This window comes from Tamandua tetradactyla, chromosome 5 (assembly GCF_023851605.1).
Source record: "Tamandua tetradactyla isolate mTamTet1 chromosome 5, mTamTet1.pri, whole genome shotgun sequence".
NCBI lineage: Eukaryota > Metazoa > Chordata > Mammalia > Pilosa > Myrmecophagidae > Tamandua > Tamandua tetradactyla.
Genome location: NC_135331.1, coordinates 26,712,560 through 26,735,107, shown reverse-complemented (window position 1 = coordinate 26,735,107; position 22,548 = coordinate 26,712,560). Strand labels below are relative to the sequence as shown.

The 22,548-nt window shown below is 46.0% G+C and overlaps 1 protein-coding gene across 1 annotated transcript in view; it reads right to left on the bottom strand.

Moving 5' to 3' along the window:
* SNAP29 (synaptosome associated protein 29) overlaps positions 1 to 22,548 on the bottom strand; it is a 32,447-nt gene that overhangs the window by 7,317 nt on the left and 2,582 nt on the right. The window contains exons 2-4 of the mRNA XM_077160289.1: positions 10,212 to 10,405; positions 2,891 to 2,976; positions 792 to 890 (exon numbers count right to left, since the gene is read on the bottom strand). Of these exons, the coding sequence (XP_077016404.1) occupies positions 792 to 890; positions 2,891 to 2,976; positions 10,212 to 10,405 (379 nt within the window). The remainder of the gene's footprint in view (positions 1 to 791; positions 891 to 2,890; positions 2,977 to 10,211; positions 10,406 to 22,548) is intronic.

Genomic DNA, 22,548 nt, shown 5'->3' with positions numbered 1-22,548 from the left:
TCGGCATATCCCTTCACTCAAACAAGGATCATGGACTGTGGGCCTACCCAGCCTGGGTGTAAGAGGTGAACAAAACCCAAATAGCCCGTGCTTCCTGGAGCTTGGGGTATAGTCAGGAAGGCAACAGATAAGTTAGGATTAGAGGCAAACAAGGGGGTGTTGGGAAGCCATAAGACTCAGAGAGGGCAAAGGAGCCCACAGAGGGTGGAGGAAGGCCCCTCAGCAGAGGGGACAGTAAGGTGAGGGCCCTGGGGCAGGAAACAACCAGAAGGCCCCTCTGGGTGGGCAAAGTGAGGAGGGTAGGAAGGCTGGGGAGGCGGGTAGGGGCCAGGGACCAGGCCAGGGTAAACCAGCATATGTGGGGCGTGGTCTAGCAGCACACACCTGACCTGTCTGCCCAAGCTCATGCAGGCGGCTGTAGGCCGGACAGGCTATAGTAGCAACACAAGCAGCTGGTGCTTTCTAAAGGTTTCTGGGGTCAGTGCCTGAGACCCTACTGCAGCCCTCACTGGGGGGCTCTGTCCCCACCCTCGTTCACAGGGAGGAACATAGACAGGGTCCCCAGCGGTGAGAAGGGGCTGGGCGTGCAGTGCAGGCAACAACACAGTGTGGCCTCTGGGGACCCTGGGGGAGTAGGCTGAGCTCAGAGGCAGGGAAGTGGTAGTGGACATGCTACCAAGTGGAGGTGGCAGGTGCTGGGGTGGGGCTGTCCCTAGCATCCTGGGTGGCCTGGAGGCCTGGTGGCCCAGGTCTTACACATGTGACTTGCCCACGAGCAGCCCAGGCCTTACCTAGGTTGCTGTCGATCTTCTGGTGGTAAGAGCGGAGGTGTGGGTTCTTGGGGTACTCATCGGTGCTCCCGGCTGAGTCGGCCCTTCCAGTGACAGAGTCTGGAGTGAAAAGGAAACACCGGGAGAAACGTTAGCTGATGGCTCTTCCAGCGCCGCTTCACATAAGTCATATTAATCTGGGAAATGGGTAGGGGGGTGGGTCCAGAGGCTCTCCGGAGAAGGGGGTGGGGAGATAAAGCACCTGGGTGAAGCGCACGTGGGAGGTGGGGAGGCTGGTTGGCCCTGCCGGAGGCAGCTTGTGGGCCAGGCAAGGAAAGTTGGCCCAGGGGGTGAGTTGGAGCCCTGATGTCTCCCTCCCCAGAGGGGTGGACGGGCAGACCCTTGTCTCCAAGCTCTGGGAACCACACAAAGAACGAACCCTAATGGGTCAGAGATAATAGTACAATTATACGATCACAATAGTGTAACTGTAATATTGTTTCCACTCTAACAAAGGTCCCACACTAATGCAAAACGTTAATAACAGGGAAAACTGTACGAGGATACATGGGAATTTAAGCTTTCTGCATGATTTTTCTGTAGACCTACAACTGCTCTAAAAACCATACACACAAAAGAAACCCCTAAAAACAAAAAACTCTGCCTACAGGGGTTTGGTGGACAGACAAGGTTTAAAACTGAAATTGTTACTAAAATGGGATTTTGGAGTGATTTTTCTTAAACCAGTATTTCTGTAAAGACAACAACAAAATTCTGATAAAAGCATGTTTGCCCCACTAAATAATCTTCCTTAACTTCAGTTGTTAAATGCACAGAGAACAGCCCTTTCTGGAATCACAGCTCACATCTGGGGCAACGTCTCTTTCTAGATGGGGCATTGCCTCAAGAACCGAGCCAGCACATCCACACTGCACACAGCATCGCTTTGGGGCTCTTATGTTATTATGTACTCCACAAGTCAAGACACCCTTTAATTTCCTACAGCCTTGTTTTCAAGCTACAAGACTCCTGGTCCATGTCCACCTCAGACTCTCTCCCTTCCTCTCATAGTTCCTGCCTGTCCAACCCACACTGTGTCCACCTTGCCTTGTGACCCAGGCTCTACCCCTACCAGGTCTCTCATTGGCTGTGTCCCTTGGGACAGCGGTGATTCTGGCTCTCTAAGGGGCACTGTAAGCATGTGGTCTCTAGCCCCCTTCCCACACATGTGGCAGAAGCTGCCAGAGTCCCCAAGTCCTTCCCGGCTAAGGATGTTTCTGGGCAACCACATGACATTGTTGGGTTGATGTACACAAGACATAGTGTATCTGCATGCCCTGGTGTGTGCTGCTGCTTCCCTGCCGGCCCAGGCTCGGGAGTTTTATTAGTTTCCTGCTGCTGTGGCAACAAATGACCCCAAACTCAAAGGCTTCAAACAGCACACGTTTATTCTCTTTTAGTTCTAGGGTCAGCCTGACATGGGCCCACGGGGCTGCTCTTGTCCTGAGCTCTGGGGAGAGTCTGTATCCTTGTCTCCTTCGTTTCTAGAGGCTGCTGTGTTTCCTGGCTCCTGGTCCCCTTTCCCATTTTCAAAGCTGATAGTGCAGCATCTGCAAATCTAACTCTGGTTTGTCTCTTCTCACTCTCTCTCCTATTCATAAAGGACCTATATGGTTATAGTGGGCCAGATGTGTAATGCCGAGTGAACGTACCACGCCAAGGTCAGCTGATCAGCACCCCCAACTCCACCTGGGATCTCAATTCCCCCTCTGTCGTGTAATCGAATGGATTCAGGGCTCTGGGAATAGGGCAGGAACATCTTGCGGACCGTTACTCTGCCCTGCTACAGTCTTCCTGCAGCTGACTCTTCACTATCCACGAGCTTGGGGACACTGAGGACAGGAACCCACGGCGGGCAGGCTCATTGTGGGTCGTAGGTCCCTGCTTCCTTATTCCACCCTCCCTGGAGAGGGCAGGATGTGCCCCACCCTAAAGAACACCCAGTCCTTCACCCAACACGAGTGGTGACTGCAGCTGGAGCCCCAACCATGACTGCGGAGAGGCCCCCCTGCCCCTGCCCCCCAGCACCCCAGGAAAACGTGAGCACAGGCCCCACTAACCTGAGCTTTCCAGCTTTCTGAGGTTGGGGTGGCTGGCCTGGTACTTAGACTCCTGTTCTTTACTTATAGTTATGGCTTCTTTCAACCTGTGGATAAATGAGAAATAAGAACTGTGAAAGGGAAAACACCTCCAGCAGTGCTCTCGGTCTTTTCCAGCAATGCCTCCGTGCAGACAATCAAAAGCCACCTCTGTGCTAAGCTACTTCCCCAGCAAGGCCATGTTTCACCAGTGCCTCGTGGGACCACGGTGAGCTCATGAGGGCATCCATGCGAGAAGCTCAGTGCTGGACTGGGTGGTCCCTTCTCACGAGAACAGGCAGAAGAAAAGCATATGACATGAACAACCAAAGGGGTACTTTAGACTGGGGGTCAGCAAACAATGGCCCATGAGTCAAATTGTTTTTTGTGCGGCCAGTGTGAAGACAGACAATTACTAACGACTGTCTGCAACTGACTGGATCAAAGGGAACATCAATTTTGAACCTCCAGTTGAGACAAACTATTATCTCCCCCCAAAAAGAATTCCATTCTTCTTCTTAGTAGATATTTTTTTAAAAATTGTTCTTATCATTATATTTTGAATTTTGCCATGAAAACTGTTTGTGGAAATCTGTTTTCTTTCCCATTATATAAGTACCTACTTAATATCTTTGTCACAACTCTGTGAGACAGGTAGATATTATTATCCCAACTTCACGGGTCTGGAAACTGAGGTGACTTGCCCCAGGTGATTTTGTGAATGAGTGGAGCTGACAGAGCCAGCACTCAGACACAGGTCCTCTGTCACCAAGTGCCATGTACTGTCTCTTGACTACAACCCTTTGGGAATGAGATAGAAAAAACCAGTCACATGGAAGATGGGATGCAGGGCTTGAAGGACAGGGGTGGCCTTAGCAAGGCTCGGAGGGCTGACAGTAGCAGCTGTGACTGTAACTCTCACTTGTAGGCCGCCCCGGCACTGACAGCTCCGAGCAGAGCAGGCTTGGTCACTTTCCCCCAAAATGCTCCTCTAGCTCTTCTCATGTGGCAGGCAATTTTATCCTTGGGACTTTTAGTGCTGCAGCCACAAATTCCTGCAAGAGGTAAACCCCAAAGCCACTAAGTGCAACTTAATGGTTTATTTCCTTACCCGTGAACTAACCCACTGCCTAGTACCAGTTCAGTAGTTCAACACCTTTCATTTGGCCTTGAATGGCAACTTGTCGGCTTCCCCCTCTTATTGAACCCCCTTCCCCTTCAGCACCTCAGAGATGCCAACTCACTTGTGCTCTACCAGAAGCCCCCAGCATTTTCCCTCAGTGATGCTTATCATTATCCCTCTCCCTGGTACTACTCTAGGACCAACAACCTCGTATTTCTGAAGAGGATAATGTTAGAGGATTTCTTCTCCCTGTGGGCAGAAGGGCCTTATATCTCAACCACTAGAAAGGGACTGAAATTTACTTGTTACCAGCTGGCCTGAAAAAGTCTTGGAATTGCAATTGCTTGACTCAGGTACCACTACTATGTTAAAATATTAATATAGATGTGCTGGTTTGAAACTGTTGTGTACCCCAGAAAAACCTTGTTCTTTAACTGTGATTCAGTATTATTGGGTGGGGTCTTTTTGATGAAGTGATTTCCATGGAGATATGACCCACCCAATTGTGAGTGAGATCTTTCCATTATGTGGTTTCTATGGAGATGTGTCTCCACCCATTCAAGGTGGGGTCACTTACTGGAGTCCTTTAAAAAGGAATCATTTTGAAAAAAAGCTTCAGAGCCAACAAAAGTGACAGAGCCAAGACGAGACCAGATATTTGGAGATGCAGAAAGAAATTGCCTCCGGGGAAGCTGTTTGAAATCAAAAGCCAAAAGATCAGCAGATGCCAGCCAAGTGCCTTCCCAGCTAATAGAGGTGTTTCAGATGCACTGGCCTTCCTTGAGTCAAGGTATCATTCCCTGGATGCCTTAGTTTGGACATTTTTAAGACCTTAGAACTGTAAACTTGTAACTTAATAAATTCCCTTTATAAAAGCCAAAAAAAACCCCCAAAAAACAAAACTTTGCTCTGCACACCACCACCCCCCCCCCATCACGTTTACTACTGGTCCCTTACGGAAATTTGCTGACCCACATTGTAGATGAAAGGGCCTTCTACCAGCAACTGGCCTTGCATTGAGCCGCCACAGGCCTGGCTGCTGCTTCTTCCTGACTGCAGCACCCTCACTAACTGGCAGCATGGTCCACCCTTTCTGACAGCTCTGTAGGCCAGAAACCCAGCCCTCCTTTCCATTCCTTCTGGCTTGCCTCCTTTTACCCTTAGGTGGATCTCGGCAGTCACTGTAGCCCCTGCCTTAGTAAGCCATACTCCACCCAACTGCCAGGCACCTTTCTAAAACAGCTGGACAGGCAACTCTCCAAGCTGCTCTCTCAGAGCAAGTTCAGACTCCTTCGGGCAATGGCTCTGCATACCCCCAGGGTGCTTGCTATGGATACAACATAGCACAGCCACGACACATCTAAGGATTCGATGCTTGTGGATTTCAAAGCTCATAAGTGGCCGCTGAAGGTCTAGAACATGTAGTTGACTTCTCCAGCCTGATGATGAACTGGGGGCTGCCAGGCTGGGTGAAAGAGGGAGGTGCCTGGCCCCTGAGTCTGCCTGGAGAGGCCACGGCCTACATGTCTCAAAGCTGACTTTGTGCCTAAGACAGTGATGATCACTGGTCAGAAATCAAACCCTGCACAGGTGAGAGAATTTCAGCTTGAGAGGTGATATGAACAGACCCCCAAGTGCTTTAAACAGAAACAAGACAGAACGGTTTATGCAGATGTGTAAGAATAAAAACAGCCTACCAAGAGATAAATACAACTGCAGAGAATGCCAAAAGGGTTTGTGTGACACACATGCATGATTCAACAGGAGTCTGATTAGGAGAAACTTGTTTCAAAGGCCTTACAAACCACAGTATTACTCTACTTGGGGGTTTGTTAAGGGTTTGGACAGGACCATGGAGTTTTTAGTCAGCATCTGCTGCGTTTTATAACAGTAATTAAATTTTATGATGATTTTTGAAAATTTAGGGATTTAGGTGACCACAGGTCAGTCCTGTCTTCCTTCTGTGCCAAGTCTGCTGACCACACCCGAGCTGAATGTGTCTACATCTAACCCCCTTTGTCAACTGGGGGCTCCTACTCAACCTCACAAGAAAGTCTCCCAGGTTGCCTTCCTTGATCCCCAGGCTCCCCCTCCTCCGGGCCTTCCCCACATCTGCGCTGATATGTTCCCCACCCCTTCGGCCAGACCCTGCAGTCCTGCAGCTTTCACCATGGCACAGGCCCACAGCACGGAAGCTCAGGAGGGGCCGTGCAGTGCTCCAACACTTGCCGCTCTGCACTTCTGGGAGACGGATGAACTAGCGTGGGTGGCTTCATTTGAAATGGCCTTGCTTTTCAGCATTTAGTAAGCGATGGGGTAAAAGCTACAGCTCAGAATGGAACAGTATTCGGCCAGGAGAAGGAATGAAGTTCTGAGACATGCTGCCTACACAGAAACGTTAGGCTCAGTGGAACAGGCAAGACATGGGGGGAATAATACTGTATGATGTCACCTGAGAAGTCTGGAAATAGCAAATCCACAGAGGCAGAAAGCAGATTAGAGGTCCACTAGGGGAGGAGGGAATGGGGAGTATATGCTGGGTGGATATGGAGTGTGTGTAAATAAAATTAAAAAAGAACTCTACACCTGTCTGGGGCTAGACTATGAGCAAAAGGCCAGGAAGGGAATGCGACTTGGAGTACAATGAAGCCCACCTTGCTGTAGTAACTTCCCTACTGGGAAGACTTTGTTGGGGAGGCTTCGAGTTTTTGAGCATATTCCAAAAAAAAAGTGAATTGCCCTTAGAGCCACAGGACTTAAAGGCTAACTGGCAGTGCTCAGGGTTGTGGGGGTCTCCTGCAGTTTCATAAAAAAGCCTTTGGGAAGACACACACAGGATGCAGAAGAGTGCCAACCATGAACTTCCCAGTTTCCTCCTTTTCCAAAAGTGCATGCTCTGCTCCTGTGCTGTTGCAGAGGACAGAAGCCTTAGTCCATAGCAAATGAAACCTTCAGCTCCTCCTAAGGTCATTAAAACAAGCCAAAAACGAGGACACAAAACTTCTTTCTGATATGTATGCTGGAGAAGACCCACAACACTCCAGGTGGGAGAAAAAAGTGAAAGATACTTGAAATTAGGGCCAAGCTGGAAAATCTGAGATGTATGGTGATTATGGCTAAGCCAAAAAGCACCCGCCCCCCTACCCTGGCCAAACCTCAAAACCTCCTAACCTTGGGTAGTACAGCCACAGGAAGCAGACTCTCTGGTCACCTGCTAAGTACCTGTTCCGTTCTGGCAGTTTCCTTCATAGTCCCAATGACCTCACCTGCCTGCTCTCCTCCTACCACTGGTTCTCTTACTTACACTCATCTCTCCCTAGGCCCACTTTGAGCTGAAACTAGTTCTCCAATTTCCTACCTTCTGCACCCTATGACTCGATGTGCGTGTTGCCTACACAGGTGGGTACACAGGTTAACATTCATTGGCTGGCTTCTTAAGATCTGTGTACTGTACTAAACACTGATTATGCATTTTAAAAATAGTTCTATATTCCAGAATTGAGACAGAGAGGAAAGGAAAGAGTTGGTTACAAACCTGTGTAATAACATTTTGACAAACATTCTTCTCAAGTAAAAATGGAAGAAGCAGGGTGTGCAAGGGTAGTTCAGTGGTAGAATTCTTGTCTGCCATGTGGGAGACCCGGGTTCAATTCCTGGTCCATGCACTTGCCTCCCGTCCAAAATTCAACAAATGGGGCTGCAATCATGGGATAGTCACATGGAAAAAGAATGAAATGTGGCCCCCCTCCCACCATACAGCATACAAAAAACAAAAAAATGGAAGGAGTTTACAAGACCAAATGAATATTATGACTACAACTATGAAAAAATGTAACGAGGACCCACTCAACTATGGCCCACTGATTTCTGACAAGGGTGCTAAGCCCACTCAGTGGGAAAAGAATCGCCTCTTCAACAAATGTGCTGGGGCAACTGGAAACCCACATGCAAAAGAATGATATTGGTCACCTACCTCACCCTATATACAAAAAGCTAACTCAAAATGAATGAATGACCTAAATTTAAGAGCTAAAACCGTAACATTTATAGAAGGAAATGGGGGGAAAATCTTTAGGACCTTGTATTAGGCAATGGATTCTCAGACTTTACACCAAAGCAGCAAAAACAGAAAAAGAGATAATTTTATCAAAATTTAAAAATTTTGCTCTTCAAAGGACACTACCAAGAAAGTGAAAAGATAACTTACAGAATGGGAGAAAATATTTGGAAATCATACATCCAATAAAGACCTAACACCCAGAATACATAAAGAACATCTACAACTCAACGACAAAAGACAAATGATCCAATTTAAAAATAGGCAAAAGATCTGAACATACATTTCTCCAAAGAAGATAGACAGATGGCTAATAAGCACATGAAAAGATGCTCAACATCATGAGCCATTAGGGAAACGCAAATCAAAATCACCAGATAAGCTTCACATCCACTAGGATGGCTATTATTAAAAAAGAAGAGAAAAGAAGGGAAATGTTGGCAAGGTCGAGAAGAAATAGGAACCCCTGTAGCTGGCTGCTGGGGAAAATAGTATGGTGTTTCCTTAGAAAGTTAAATATACAATTACCATATGACCCAGCAATTCTATTTCTGTGTATATACCCCAAAGAATTGAAGACAGGAACTCAAATATTTGTATGCCAATGTTCTAGTAGCATTATTCACAATAGCCAAAACATAGAAGCAACCTAAGTGTCCATGAGCAGATAAACAAAATATGGTATATACACAGAGGGAGAATTATTCAGCCGTAGAAAAGGAGGGAGAGGTGCTGATGGGTGCTATGACATGGATGCACCTTGAAGACATCATGTTGAGTGAAAGAGGCTAGACACAAGAGGACATATATTGTATGATTTCACTTATAAAAATGCCTAGAATAAGTAAACTCATAGAGACAGAAAGTCGACTGGAGGTTGCCAGGTGCTTGGAGGCTGGGGAATGGGAAGTTATCGTTTAATGGATAGTTTCTGTTCAGGGTGATGGAAAAGTCTGGTAACGGATGTTGATGATTGTAGCACAAAACTGTGAATGTAATTGATGCCACTGAAGTGTACTCCTAAAAATAGTTAAATTGGGAAATTTTGTGTTATATATACTTTACCCCAATAAAAATTAAACAAGAAAATGCCTATGGCCATTTAAAACATAAATCTGATGTAAGTTTTCCAGAAATTGTTCATTAAATGTTTTGGAGTACATAAACAAACAATAAGAAAAGGCGGGAAAAAAACTAAAATTTTAGGTTTTTTAAGGAAAGTATAGATTTCCTGTAATATGGCCAAGTTACTGTTATTTATCTTTTTTTTCGAGGGAGGGGGTCATATTATTTTTTATTAAAAACAGAAAACAAAACCAGACATGACGATCTCAGATATGAGAAGGAATGATTTGTTTGAGCAGAAACGCAATTCTTTTTATCTTTTTCTTGGTGTTGGACAAAATCTCACGTATGACTTCATTATGTCTCTCGGCAATGTTTTTTGAGGAAAATAATCTCTAATCTTACAGTTAAAATAAATGGGAAAATTGGATTAAATATGGAAAAGTTGGACATAAACTCTTTTTTTGGGCAAAAATTCTGTGAAGTAGGTCCTGTCCGTATCGACTAAGCTTCCTGAGGTAAACCTACTTTTTTTTAAAATCCCGTAATAGCAAAATAACTGTTAAAATGAGATGATCCTTTTTATACTGCGATGAGGAACAAGGCGGTGAGATGAGAGTTCATGCTGCCTTGTCTGTTCCCATCTGAAGAGGGTTTCTAACTGAATTAATAAACACTGCCAACAGAATGATACCTTCTTAGCGATGCCTTATCCACTATGCCATTTGGGGATCTTTTAAATAAGTACAAGTTATTTTCATTTCCACAAAAAAAGCAAGGGTTCCATTTTTTTAATAAAGAGGAAAAAAAATTTCCAAAAAAATTCCAAAGGGCACAGTAACTGGAGCAGAAATTTACTGGAGTTCCAATTTGTGCAGAACTTACGGACTGGACTTCAATGAGATCACGAGTGCTGGAAAAAGGCTTCTCGTCTCAAAAAGAAGGATGGAGCCTTCTCTAAACAGCTTTGGGGCCCAAGGACGGGTCCCTTTAAGGCCCTGGCTACAGCCTGACACCCTGCTACCAGCCTGCCCGCCGCACTGCTGAGAACAGCTCACCTGCTGCTGGGCTGGGGGAGGGAGCCATTCTGTTCTGTCCGCGTCTCCACTGGTTTGGATTTGAAGTAACTGACAAGTCCCCCAAACACACTCTTAATGCTGCTGATGTGCCTCTGGCTGGTCTTTAAGTCCTGCTCCATCTTGTCCACCATCTTCTCTGTGCGTTCTAAGACTCCCCGCTGACGGACGAGTTCCTGGGAAGATGAGAGGGGGCGGCGTGAGGCCTTTCTGAGATTCCCTCCCTATGCCACAGAGGATCCTGCCCAGAGGGTACTTGAGCAACCCGCATGGAGCACACCCTGGAATGGGTGCTGCCTTCTGTGAGGGACACACACTCACTTTCGGACAACACACTCCTCTGTCTCCCCTCCCTGCCCTACACCTCTCCTTGCTCTTGAGTCCCTTCTGCCTCTTGCCCATGAGATGGCTCCCAAGACCATGTGAAAATGGACCAGAACATGTCTGCGGGGCCCAAGGTCCAAGGCCTGGACTGACAGCAGTCTCCCTCCCTCCCCCACTCCCGGCAGCCCTTTCGGGCTTTCACCAGCACTGCTCCGTTCATGTCCTCTCCTGCTCAGACATGGGCACTCCCACTGGGCCCCCTGGGTCTGGTCACACATTCAAGCTCCTATTCAATCTCTTTGGGCTCGGCTCTGGTGGCCCTTCTGGGCCCGGTGGGTGCCTGGTTCCAGGTATGTCCCTAGCTTCACCATTAGAATGCTGGTCTCGGGGCTGAAATTTGTACCAAGGATGACCCTGCCATAGGGCCTGTGCATGTGCTTTTGCTGCCTGTAATGCTACTTGCCTAGAAGTCAGCATGGCTCACTCCCTTGTTTCATTCAAGTCTCTGCTCAGAGGCCATTTCATCAGAGAAGCCTTCTCTCAGCACCCTCCTGAAAGCAGAACCCCACCTTCTGACATCCCTTTCCATCTCTCCACCTGCCTTGGCTCTCTCTATGGAATATAAGCTCCACAAGGGCAGGGATTGCTGTGCCTTCACTGCCCAGCTAAGGGCAGCTGTACATTTGGACAGCCACGGGGCCAGCCAGGGCCTTAGCCCTCGGGAGCTGGTGGCTCTGGGTGTTGCTTTAGGTCACCACCACAGCTACAACCATGCTTTCATCTTTACAGGCTTGCTTGTGCCCTGACTTCAGGACTTATCTACAGCCACCCCAGCCATGTGCTCTCTCCAGATCCACCTCTCCAACTGGAAGGTTCTCAAGCCTTTCATCCTACTCCATGAGGCAGCCTCTGCCCTCTATTGACTTCCCCTGTAGCTTCTGTTCTCTATCTCCCTGAGGCTCAGCACTTACATTTAACTACAAGAGTCATCTTCAGAAGGGCTCTCTCTCGAGATGAAGACAAAACAAAACAAAAACGAAGTTATGAACAAGATGTAAACAAGTACTTTGGAAACCTGAAGGATAAAAATGAAACTATTGTTAGGGCCCCCTGCAGGTACAGAGGTATAAGTGAAAGGCTTTCCAGGGGATCAACGGGCATTCAGGAACCCAACATGTCACTGAAGGTTAAAAAAAACAATACACTACGCAGTTATCCCTTCCACATCGCAACTTTCCCGATGGCAGTTTCGATATATCATGTGTTGGTATAAGAAATTAAATGGGAATTTTGGAGGTTGTTTTGTGGAAGCCATAGACGACACACAAAGCCTAGAAATGTCCGGATGACAACTGCAAGGCATTTGCATAAACCATGAGATCTGTGTCTCTCACAAAAAGTGCAACGTTGACTTCCGGGCCAAGATGGCGGCTTACCTATGTGCGCATTTTAGTTCATCCTTCAGAACAACTACTAAATAACCAGAAAGAGTACAGAACAGCTCCTGGGGCCACGTCAATGACTGTATACACAGTGTACCTCAGTCTGGACCAGCTGGACTGGCTGCGAGCCCCCCCAGAACCGTGAGTTCACCAAGCCGCGGCAGCCGGTGCCCCTCTCCCACAGGATGCTTCCCAGAGGGGGAAGGAAAGAGACTTTACCAGCAGCAGGGGCTGAGCCCAACCAAAGGCCAATTGTGGAATTAATTAACAAATTCTGACTACTAAAAATAGGCCCCCAGCTCAGGTGAACCTGGTTAAAGCAGAGGTCGCTCATTTTAGCCCCAGCGTCAAAGGGGCAGGGCTGATGGAAAAAGGAAAAAAATAGAAGGAAACAGGTTTTTGTGTGGCTGTGTTTCCACAAAGGTTTGACTGCCTTTGGATACAGCGCCAAGGCTCCCCAGGCTGCAACTGCCTGAAGTAGAGGCAGACACAAGCTTGTTTGAGGGCTTGTCTGGAGCCTGTGCCTTCCCCAAGGGAGGGGTGAAGCCCAATTCAGGTGGAATCCCTCCCTCAAGGAATTCAGTTACCAGGGCTTGGTAATTTGAAGCCATTATAACCAGCCTACAACCTCTCCTCTGTCTCCACCACACCCCTAGCAGGGAGAGTCTGCCAAAGTTAAAGGTACCACATCATCTTATGCTGGTGGGACCTGCAGTCAGACAAGCACCACATACTGGGCAGGATAAGAAAAACAGAGCCCAGAGACTTCACGGGAAAGTCTTTTAACGTGCTAGGTCTCACCCTCAGGGAAAACTGACTCAGGTGACTCTTTCCTCTTGACAGGAGGCCAGTTTGGTCTGGGAAAATCTGGCTGGGGTATATAATCCCTAAGTAGACCCTCCTAAGTGTGTGTGTGTGGGAAGGCACCATACAAGCAGGACAATAAACAAGAAAACAAGAACTGAAAAATTCTCCTCTGTTAAACAAAACTTAAGCTAGAGGTCCAGATAAAGCTGAACTGAATGTCAAAGAACAGAGAGACAAAAGATTCATCCAGCAAGAAAACCCTAAGTAAAAGAAGTGAAAGCAATCTCTAGAATAAACTAATTAAGGTAATTAAATGTCTAGACACCAGCAAAAAATAACAAATCACACTAGGAAAACTGAAGATATGGCCCAGTCAAAGGAACAAACCAACAATTCAAATGAGATACAGGAGCTGAAACATTAATTCAGAATACACGAACAGACATGGAAAACCTCATCAAAAACCAAGTCAATGAATTGAGGGAGGATATAAAGGCAAGGAATGAACAAAAAGAAGAAATCGAAAGTTTGAAAAAACAAATCACAGAACTTACGGGAATGAAAGGCAAGGTAGAAGAGATGAAAAAAACAATGGAAACCTACAATGGTAGATTTCGAGAGACAGAACACAGAATTAGTTAACTGCAGGATGGAACATCTGAAATCCGACAAGAAAAAGAAAATATAGGGGAAAAAAATGGGAAAATATGAGCAGGGATTCAGGGAACTGAAAGACAATATGAAGTGCACAAATATACGTGTTGTGGGTGTCCCAGAAGGAGAAGAGAAGGGAAAAGGAGGAGAAAAACTAATAGAGGAAATTATCACTGAAAATTTCCCAACTCTTACAAAAGACTTAAAATTACAGATGCAAGAAGTGCAGTGTACCCCAAAGAGAATAGATCCAAACGGATGTACTCCAAGACATTTACTAATCACAATGTCAGAGGTCAAAGAGAAACAGAGAATCTTGAAAGCAGCAAAGCAATCCATCACGTACAAGGGAAGCCCAATAAGACTATGTGTAGATTTCTCAGCAGAAACCATGGAGGCGAGAAGACAGTGGGATGATATATTTAAATTATTAAAAGAGAAAAACTGCCAACCAAGAATTCTATATCCAGCAAAATTGTCCTTCAAAAATGAGGGAGAAATTAAAACATTTTCAGACAAAAAAATCACTGAGAGAATTTGTGACCAAGAGACCAGCTCTGCAAGAACTACTAAAGGGGGAACTAGAGACAGATACAAAAAGACAGAAGAGAGAGGTGTGGAGAAGAGTATAGAAAGGAAGACTATGAGTAAAGGTAAAAAGAAGGAAAATTAGCTATGACATATAAAATCCAAAAGGCAAAATAGTAGAAGAAAGTACTACCTGTGCAGTAATAACACTAAATTTTAATGATTAAACTCCCCAATCAAAAGACATAGACTGGCAGAATGGATTAAAAAATAGGACCCATCTATATGCTGTATCTACTCAAAGGACATAAGAGCAAGGACACAAACAGACATTTGCACACCAATGTTTACAGCAGCATTATTTACAATTACCAAGAGATGGAAACAGCCAAAATGTCCATCAACAGACGGGTAGCTACATAAACTGTGGCATATACATACGATGGAATATTATACAGCTTTAAGACAGAATAAAGTTACGAAGTATGTAACAACATGGATGGACCTTGAGGACATTATGCTGAGTGTGATTAGCCAAAAACAAAAGGGCAAATACTGTATGGTCTCACTGAAATGAACTGACATTAGTGAATAAACTTGGAATATTTATTTGGTAACAGCGACCATCAGGAGATAGAAATAGGGTAAGATATTGGGTAATTGGAGCTGAAGGGATACAGATTGTGCAACAGGACTGAATATAAAAACTCAGAAATGGACAGCACAATGCTACCTAACTGTAATACAATTATGTTAAAACACTGAATGAAGCTGAATGTGAGAATGATAGAGGGAGGAGGGCTGGGGGCATAAATGAAATCACAAAGAAAGATAGACGATAAAGACTGATGTGGTATAATCTAGGAATGCCTAGAGTGTATAATGAGAGTGAGTAACCGTACAAATTTAAAACTGTTTTTGCATGAGGAAGAATAAAGGAATGTCATTACTGCAGGGTGCTGAAAATAGATGGCAATTAATATTTTAAAATTTCAATTATGTGTGAGATTAAAGCAAAAAATGTTTATTTGGTACAAAATTTATATTTTGACCAGTGCATCTCCTAATATAACTTATGTAGATAGTTGGTTGAACAACATAAGTACATGGAACCTTGGGTAGGACATGAGATTTTGTTGGTTTGTCCAGAGTGATGCCCCGATAAATCCCAGAGTGATTTGATCAGTGAGTGGAAAAGTATTTGCAAAGCCCCCTTCAGGGAATGGTGAGAACGGGGGAAAATTCAACCTCCCCATGTTGAATTCTTGATATTCTCACAAGCAGTGTGGACAACCAAAGCTATAGGCTGAGCCCCCAGTCTTGAGGTTTGTTCATATGAAACTTAACCCCACAAAGGATAGGTCAAGCCTACTTAAAATTTAGGCCTAAGAGTCACCCCCAAGAGAGCTTCTTTTGTTGCTCAGATGTGGCCTCTCCCTCCAGTCAATATGACGAGCAGTCTCACCACCCTCCCCTTCTCTACGTGGGACATGACTCCCAGGGGTGTGGACCTTCCTGGCAATGTGGGACAGAGATCCTGGAATGAGCTGAGACTCAGCATCAAGGGATTGAGAAAAACCCTAGAATGAGCTGAGACTTAGCATCAAGGGATTGAGAAAACCTTCTCAACCAAAAGGGGGAAGAGTGAAATGAGACAAAGTGTAAATGGCTGAGAGATTCCAAACAGAGTCGAGAGGTTATCCTGGAGGTTATTCTTATGCATTAAGTAGATATCACCTTGTTATCCAATATGTAATGGAGAGGCTGGAGGGAACTGCCTGAAAATGTAGAGCTGTGTTCCAGTAGCCATGTTTCTTGAGAATGATTGAATATAGCTGTCACAATGTTACCGTGTGATTGTGAAAACCTTGTGTCTGATGCTTTTATCTACCTTGTCAACAAATGAGTAGAACATATGGAATAAAAATAAATAATAGGCGGAATAAATGTTAAAATAAATTTAGTTTGAAATGCTAGTGATCAATGAAAGCAAGGGTTAAGGGGTATGGTAGGTATAATCTTTTTTTTTTCTTTCCTGTATTCGTTTTATTTCTTTTTCTATTGTCTTTTTATTTCTTTTTCTGAATTAATGCAAATGTTCTAAGAAATGATGAATATGCAACTAAGTGATAATATTCTGAATTACTGATTATATACCTTGATGTTTTTTTTTAAAAAAAGTAAGGCTGCTATGTTTCTTGATGCTGATTGAATAATGATAGAGCTTTCACAATGTGACGTGTGATTGTGAAAACTGTGTCCGATGCTCCTTTTATCTACCTTGTCAATAGACAAGGAGAACATATGGAGTAAAAATAAATAATAGGGGGAACAAATGTTAAAATAAATTTAGTTTGAAATGCTAGTGATCAATGAAAGCGAGGGGTAAGGGGTATGGTATGTATAATCTTTTTTTTCTGTTTTCGTTTTATTTCTTTTTCTGGTGTCTATTTCTTTTTTTTTTTTTTTTTACATGGGCAGGCACCGGGAATCAAACCTGGGTCCTTGGGCATGGCAGGCAAGCGCTCTTACCTGCTGAACCACCATGGCCCGCCCTCTTTTTATTTCTTTTTCTGAATTGATGCAAATGTTCTAAGAAATGATGAATATGCAACTTATATATGTAGAATGGAATGATCATATGTTAATGTTTTTGTTCGTCTGTTGTCAGTTTTTTAAATAAATTTTAAAAATGCAAGATTGCAAAAAGAAAAAAAATTAGGCCTAAGAGTCACCCCCAAGAGAACCTCTTTTGTTGCTCAGATGTGTCCTCTCTCTCCAGCCAATACAGCAAGCAAACTCACCACCCTCCCCCTGTCTACGTGGGACATGACTCCCAGGGGTGTGGACCTTCCTGGCAACATGGGACAGAAATCCCAGAATGAGCTGAGACTCAGTATCAAGGGACTGAGAAAAACCCTAGAACGAGCTGAGACTTAGCATCAAGGGATTGAGAAAACCTCGACCAAAAGGGGGAAGAGTGAAATGAGACGAAGTGGCAATGGCTGAGAGATTCCAAACAGAGTCAAGAGGTTATCTGGGAGGTCATTCTTACGCACTAAGTAGATATCACCTTGTTGTCCAAGATGTAATGGAGAGGCTGGAGGGAACTGCCTGAATATGTAGAGCTGTGTTCCAGTAATCATGTTTCTTGAGGATGATTGAATAATGATATAGCTGTCACAATGTGACTGTGTGATTGTGAAAACCTTGTGTCTGATGCTTCTTTTATTTACTTTGTCAACAGACAAGTAGAACATAGGGAATAAAAATAAGTAATAGGGGGAACAAATGTTAAAATCAATTTAGTTTGAAATGCTATTGATCAATGAAAGGGAGGGATAGGGGTATGTTATATAAAAATTTTTTTTTTCTGTTTTCATTTTATTTTTCTGTGGTCCTTTTATTTCTTTTTCTGAACTGATGCAAATGTTCTAAGAAATTATCATGATGATGAATATGGAACTATGTGATGATGTGAATTACTGATTATATATTTAGAACGGAATGAGCATATATTAGGATGTCTGTGTTTCTTGTAATTTTCTTTAAATTACTAAAAAATTTTTTAAAAAGTACATTTTGTTATAAAAAAAAGGCATTCTGATAGACTGCGGCATCATATGAAAAAAGGCAAGATCCCTATGTGATCCTCCAAAGGAAAATGAAGGTGAAAGATCTACCCCTACAGACTTTCACACTACCTTTGCTTGTGTGAAAAATTAAAAAAAACGTTTGGCCTGTGCAATGTAGAAATAACAGGAGAGGCAGCTAGGGAGTTTCCTGAAGTCCTGAAAAACATAATTTTTTTTTAATGAGGATTTTCCAGATTGCAGGGGCACTGTGCCCTCACCCACTCTGTGGAAGGGATAAGTGTATTCAGATGAAAAAGCTAAAATATCAGCGGAATTTACTACTGAATTCTGCTTAACTCTTATTGGAAATAAATTTAGAACTGTTGAACTTTACAGCTGTTTGCAGCAGCTCACAGACATGACTAGGAAAACAAAAACAAAAACAAAACAATAGCCAGCAGGCTTTTTTAGGTAAAAAAGAAAAATGAAAAATGTTTTCTGGACTGTGTCCTTCACTAAGTCAAACAAATAGCGTAAGGGTTGATTTTTAGAAAAAAATTTTTTTTACCCTGACCCTGGGCTTTTTCATTTTATGTCTACACTGGGGTAAGTCTTTTCTGGAACAAGATAATGACATAAAACAAAGATTAAAATGATTGCTTTCCTGGCTTTCATGTGTTTGTGCTGATATGTTTCCAAAAGCCCAGTCCCAGATTATTTCACAAGCTGTGTAAGACAGAAGAATTTGAAGTCTGGGAATTGACTGGAGCAGCTGGGAGGCAGAAGGGGCTCTCATGCCCCTGCCTTGGCCTCTCCACCTTGATTTCTGAGTCCCAAGGTGGTGGAAGCCTAGAGGGATACACAAGACAGCTCGTCCTGCCCCCGAGGCTGCCAGAAGTGAGTGCTGTTCTGGTCGCTGCAAATTTCTGTCTGCTGATAGGCTTGAATCCACTGGTCCCCGGGAGCTGGTGCCCAGTGGGTGTGACCTGCTGGTCATAGGGCCAGAGAGGGAGGAGGTTCCTCTGGAGGAAGGAACTGGATGTAGTGTGCTTGTGATCTAATCCCACATGACAAGGAAGGAGGGCTTGGCCAAGAAAACCCTAAGGACACGGGAAGGCCTGGAAAGGCAGCTGTGGCTGGCTTGCAGGGACCGGCTGGCAAGCCAGCCCACACCTGGGTCATTGTGAAGGCTGGCTCAAGCGTGCCAGGGCCCTTCCATGGCCCAGGAGGAGGAGGAGAGCTGAGAACTACCACAGTACCAGGTCTTCTCCATCGGTCACTGTGAGATGGGCAGGGTGGAGGGCTGGGCAAGCTTCCGAGTGCCCTCAGTTCAAAGGTCACATCACAAAGCACTGAGCTGGGGGGTCAGTATTACCGGTGATTCACCCCCTCTCCTTTGAGGCCCCAAAACTGTTCTTAAAATTAATCTAGGAAAGGAGGATGGTCAGTGAGAGGATCTGGTTGTGCCTGTAGCACAATGTTGAGAGAAAACACAGAGGAAGCGCCTCCACCCCTCCTTGGCCTCCGGGCAGAGCAGGGGAAGCAGAGGTGCTGACAGATAAGGACGCTGTGAGAGCACCCCTGACTGGGCAGGTTCCATCTAAGGCTCCATGGGGACTGGAGATAGTAGGGAGCCACGGCAGGCAGAGTGCAAACGCAGTGGGGAGGTGCTACAAGATGCCCACCAGTGAACACATTCCTAAGCACCCACTCCCTGTCAGCCACCGTTCCTAGGTTCCAGGGGGTCGGGGCTGGGCTCAACTTGCTGCCTCGTGGGCAGAGGGTAAGAGGTGTGACATGTCATCTGAGTTTTCTGTTGGCAACACTGAGGTGTTGGGACTCCAAGGAAGAGAAGTGGGTTTCCACTTCCCTGAGCTTACAGTCTCATGGGGAGATAGCAAAGGAAGCAGCCCATACGTACACAGACATACATATACATTATACCCTCCACTTCAACAAGTCACCCCTGCAGGGACAGCTTGCCTAGCTGAGGCGGCAACCAGGGGGCTCTGGGATGGGTAGAGGCTGAGAGTTGAGCAGGCAGGGAGTCAGAGGGAGTGGGCGCAACAGCCTGGGGTGGCCAGGCTGGACCAGCTGGAGGAAGAGAGACAAAGTGGGCTGACAATGGTGTGCACAGAAGGGGGACACTGAAGGGTGGCTGGCAGGGTCTTCAGAGGGCAGCAGATGCATGCCATGACATCAGACAGCACTAGCCTTCCTTGGCAGGGTCACAGCCCAAGCTCCTGAGGGAAAGGCTTGGTTTTGAGGCAGTAGACTGAAGCCAAAAATGTGAAATTGTCAGCCTGGCCATCCCCCCTTCCAAGTGAGCATGCATACACCAAAGTACGGTGGGGCACACGGGTGCAACAGGCTCCCACTCACGGCCCTGTCTGATGGTGGGTCTCCAGGAGCAGAAACACACACAGGTTTCTGGCTGCACATGAAGCCTGAGGACCAGCTGGAGTTCCTCGCTGCACGTGGGCAGGTGGGCTGGGCGCAGCTCTCAGGACAGCCAGCTTAGAGGTACAGGCTGGTGGGCATGGCCCTCTTAGTGGCCCGTGGCTCGCTGCCCAGCCCTTGGGTGGTGGTGGCCAGCAGGGGAGGCGCTCAGACTCGTGGCTCTGACACAGGTGTCAGACCTGTCTTGACCCTGACAAGTTGTTCTCCTGAGGCACCCTGTTAACAGCGATGGAGCCAGCAAGCGTGCCTGGGATTCCAGAACTTTATGACAGTCTAATTCAATCACTGATGGTTAAAATGAAATTGTGCTCAGTTATCATTTCCAAAAAATTAATAAAAATAAATAAATCCAGAGATGTTGGAGAAGGCGTGGGCAATGATCGTTCTCTAGGCTGGGAGTGATAGCCTGAGCAGCCTAAGGTTGCGCTTTTGGGTGGTCAGGAGGCAGGACTTCATTCAGAGCCATGACGCTCCATCTGATCTTCCCACTTGGTCTCTCCTTGGCTTCCATTCCTTTGCTCCCTCATATTCCCTTTCCTTCGCAGCTCCCCTCCCTCAGGTCCCTTCTTCACCCCCAGAGCATCTTTTACAGTAAGGACACAGTATGGGAAACCTGTTGGGGTAGAGTGTTAGGGTAACTGACTACCCTGTGCCCGAGCTGACACTTTCAGATCCACCAAGAAATCACTCAATCTGGCAGCTATCTTTCCCCTTCCATCAACTTTTTTTTGGAGGGACAGGGCTGTGCTGAGAACTCTGGCCTTGCAAGAATGACCAGGGCTCCCATGGAGGGACAGCCCTGGTCAGCCCAGCCCTTGGTAGGGTAAGGTTCTGCTTGAAGGTCAGATTCCTGAAGAATGCAGGCATAGTGCTGGAGTGACATATCTACTATAAGCCATGGGACATCCTGAACGCAGTGGCTGCCATGGCCTCTGCTCTTCTTACCCATGTCTCTGAACCAAATGCCCATATGGCTGTGGCAACTGTTGCTGGCTGGGAAGATGAGAGGGGCCCCTGCACAAGACCAGGTGGAGCACTGCCAGCATGGCTGGTGGGTGTGTGACGCTCGAGTCTTACCAAACATACTCTTTTTCCTTTGAGGTCACTGTGCCAATCATTCAGGCCCCAGTCTGAAGCTGGCTGCTGGAGCCCCCTGAACCAAGATCCCAGTCCCCAGGACTACTTTCTTCGTGCACTCTTGGCTGTCAGAGGGCAAGCAGAGTATTCAGGGTGGGCAGATTTCTTCTGGCAGTGTGGTTAAAGGAGGCACAAAAACCCTTTCCAAGTTAGAAGCAAACAGGTATGCCCAAAGGGTACGAGCAACTCAAATGCCACCCCAGAGACTGGCTATGTAAGTAAAGGTCATCCATTCAATGGAGCACGGTACAGCCACAAGAAAAACAAAGCAGAGTCATCCACTGCAGGTGAACAACCGCTGGTCCTATTAAACAACGTGCAGAACAGAGGGTATAGAATCTTCTACTCTGGCTAAAAATAAAAAGGAAAAAGACTGTCTATATGTGGACTTTCTCCATAAACCTTGTCGGTAACTGGCTGTCTTAGGGGCGGAGGGTGGGAAGGGAGAGGGGTGGGAAGTAGATGTAACACTCTTAAGCATGTTTTCAATTTTGAACACATGACTGGACTCTTCACAAAAAAAAAGCCTTAGAAACAGGAGAAAAAAAAATCATGCTATCATGCTTGCCAAATATAGGAAGAGATCAGTGACCCAGAGGCCCCTCTCCGTTTTCGTACCTGTGCTTACCAAGCCAGGGACAAAACCTTGTCAGGTTGTTTAGTAGGAAAAATGTGGCTCTGCTTCACTAGAGGTGACCCCGACTAATTTTTCCCATTTGCACCAAGATGGGACTGAGTTATAACCTTCTAATCTAATGTTATTTGTAAACGCCTAGACCTCTGATAAAACAACACGTTCAGGCATTTTGGCAAGATGCGTGGTGCTTGCACCCACACTGTGCACCGAGTGACAGGAGAAGCTCACCTACCTCCCTCTTCTCCCACCCTTGATTCTGAGGGGAGTGAACGGCTGGATTCCAAACCAGTTTGCAGACTGCAGGGTGGGTTGGGGTGTTGACTGGTCCTGCCTCCAGGACCTCAGATATTTGAGAGCTGATTCAGTCCCAGAAAAATCCAATGTGTAATCACGCAGGTGAGAGAGCCTGGCACCTACTCGGTCACAAGTCCAATGACGCTCAGATTGTACCTCTCAGAGCAATGCCCAGCTTGGCCTGACTCAAGCCTCACATATGTGAAGTGCCACTCTGCCTTCAGCCCCCTTGCACAGGGAAGGACCTCTCAAGCAGGGTGGGCAAAGTATCACCATGGTATGTGTTAAATGCAACCTGTATTAAACAACTCACAACTATTAGGTTTTGACTGTCCTGGGTTTCAAGACCCAACCCTTCACCGCGACCACCAAAGGCTTCTAACTTGTCCCCTCCAGCTCCTTTCCTCTCACCCATCCTGCCCATTCCCTCCTCATTCAGGAGTCCAGGAGTTTCATTACTG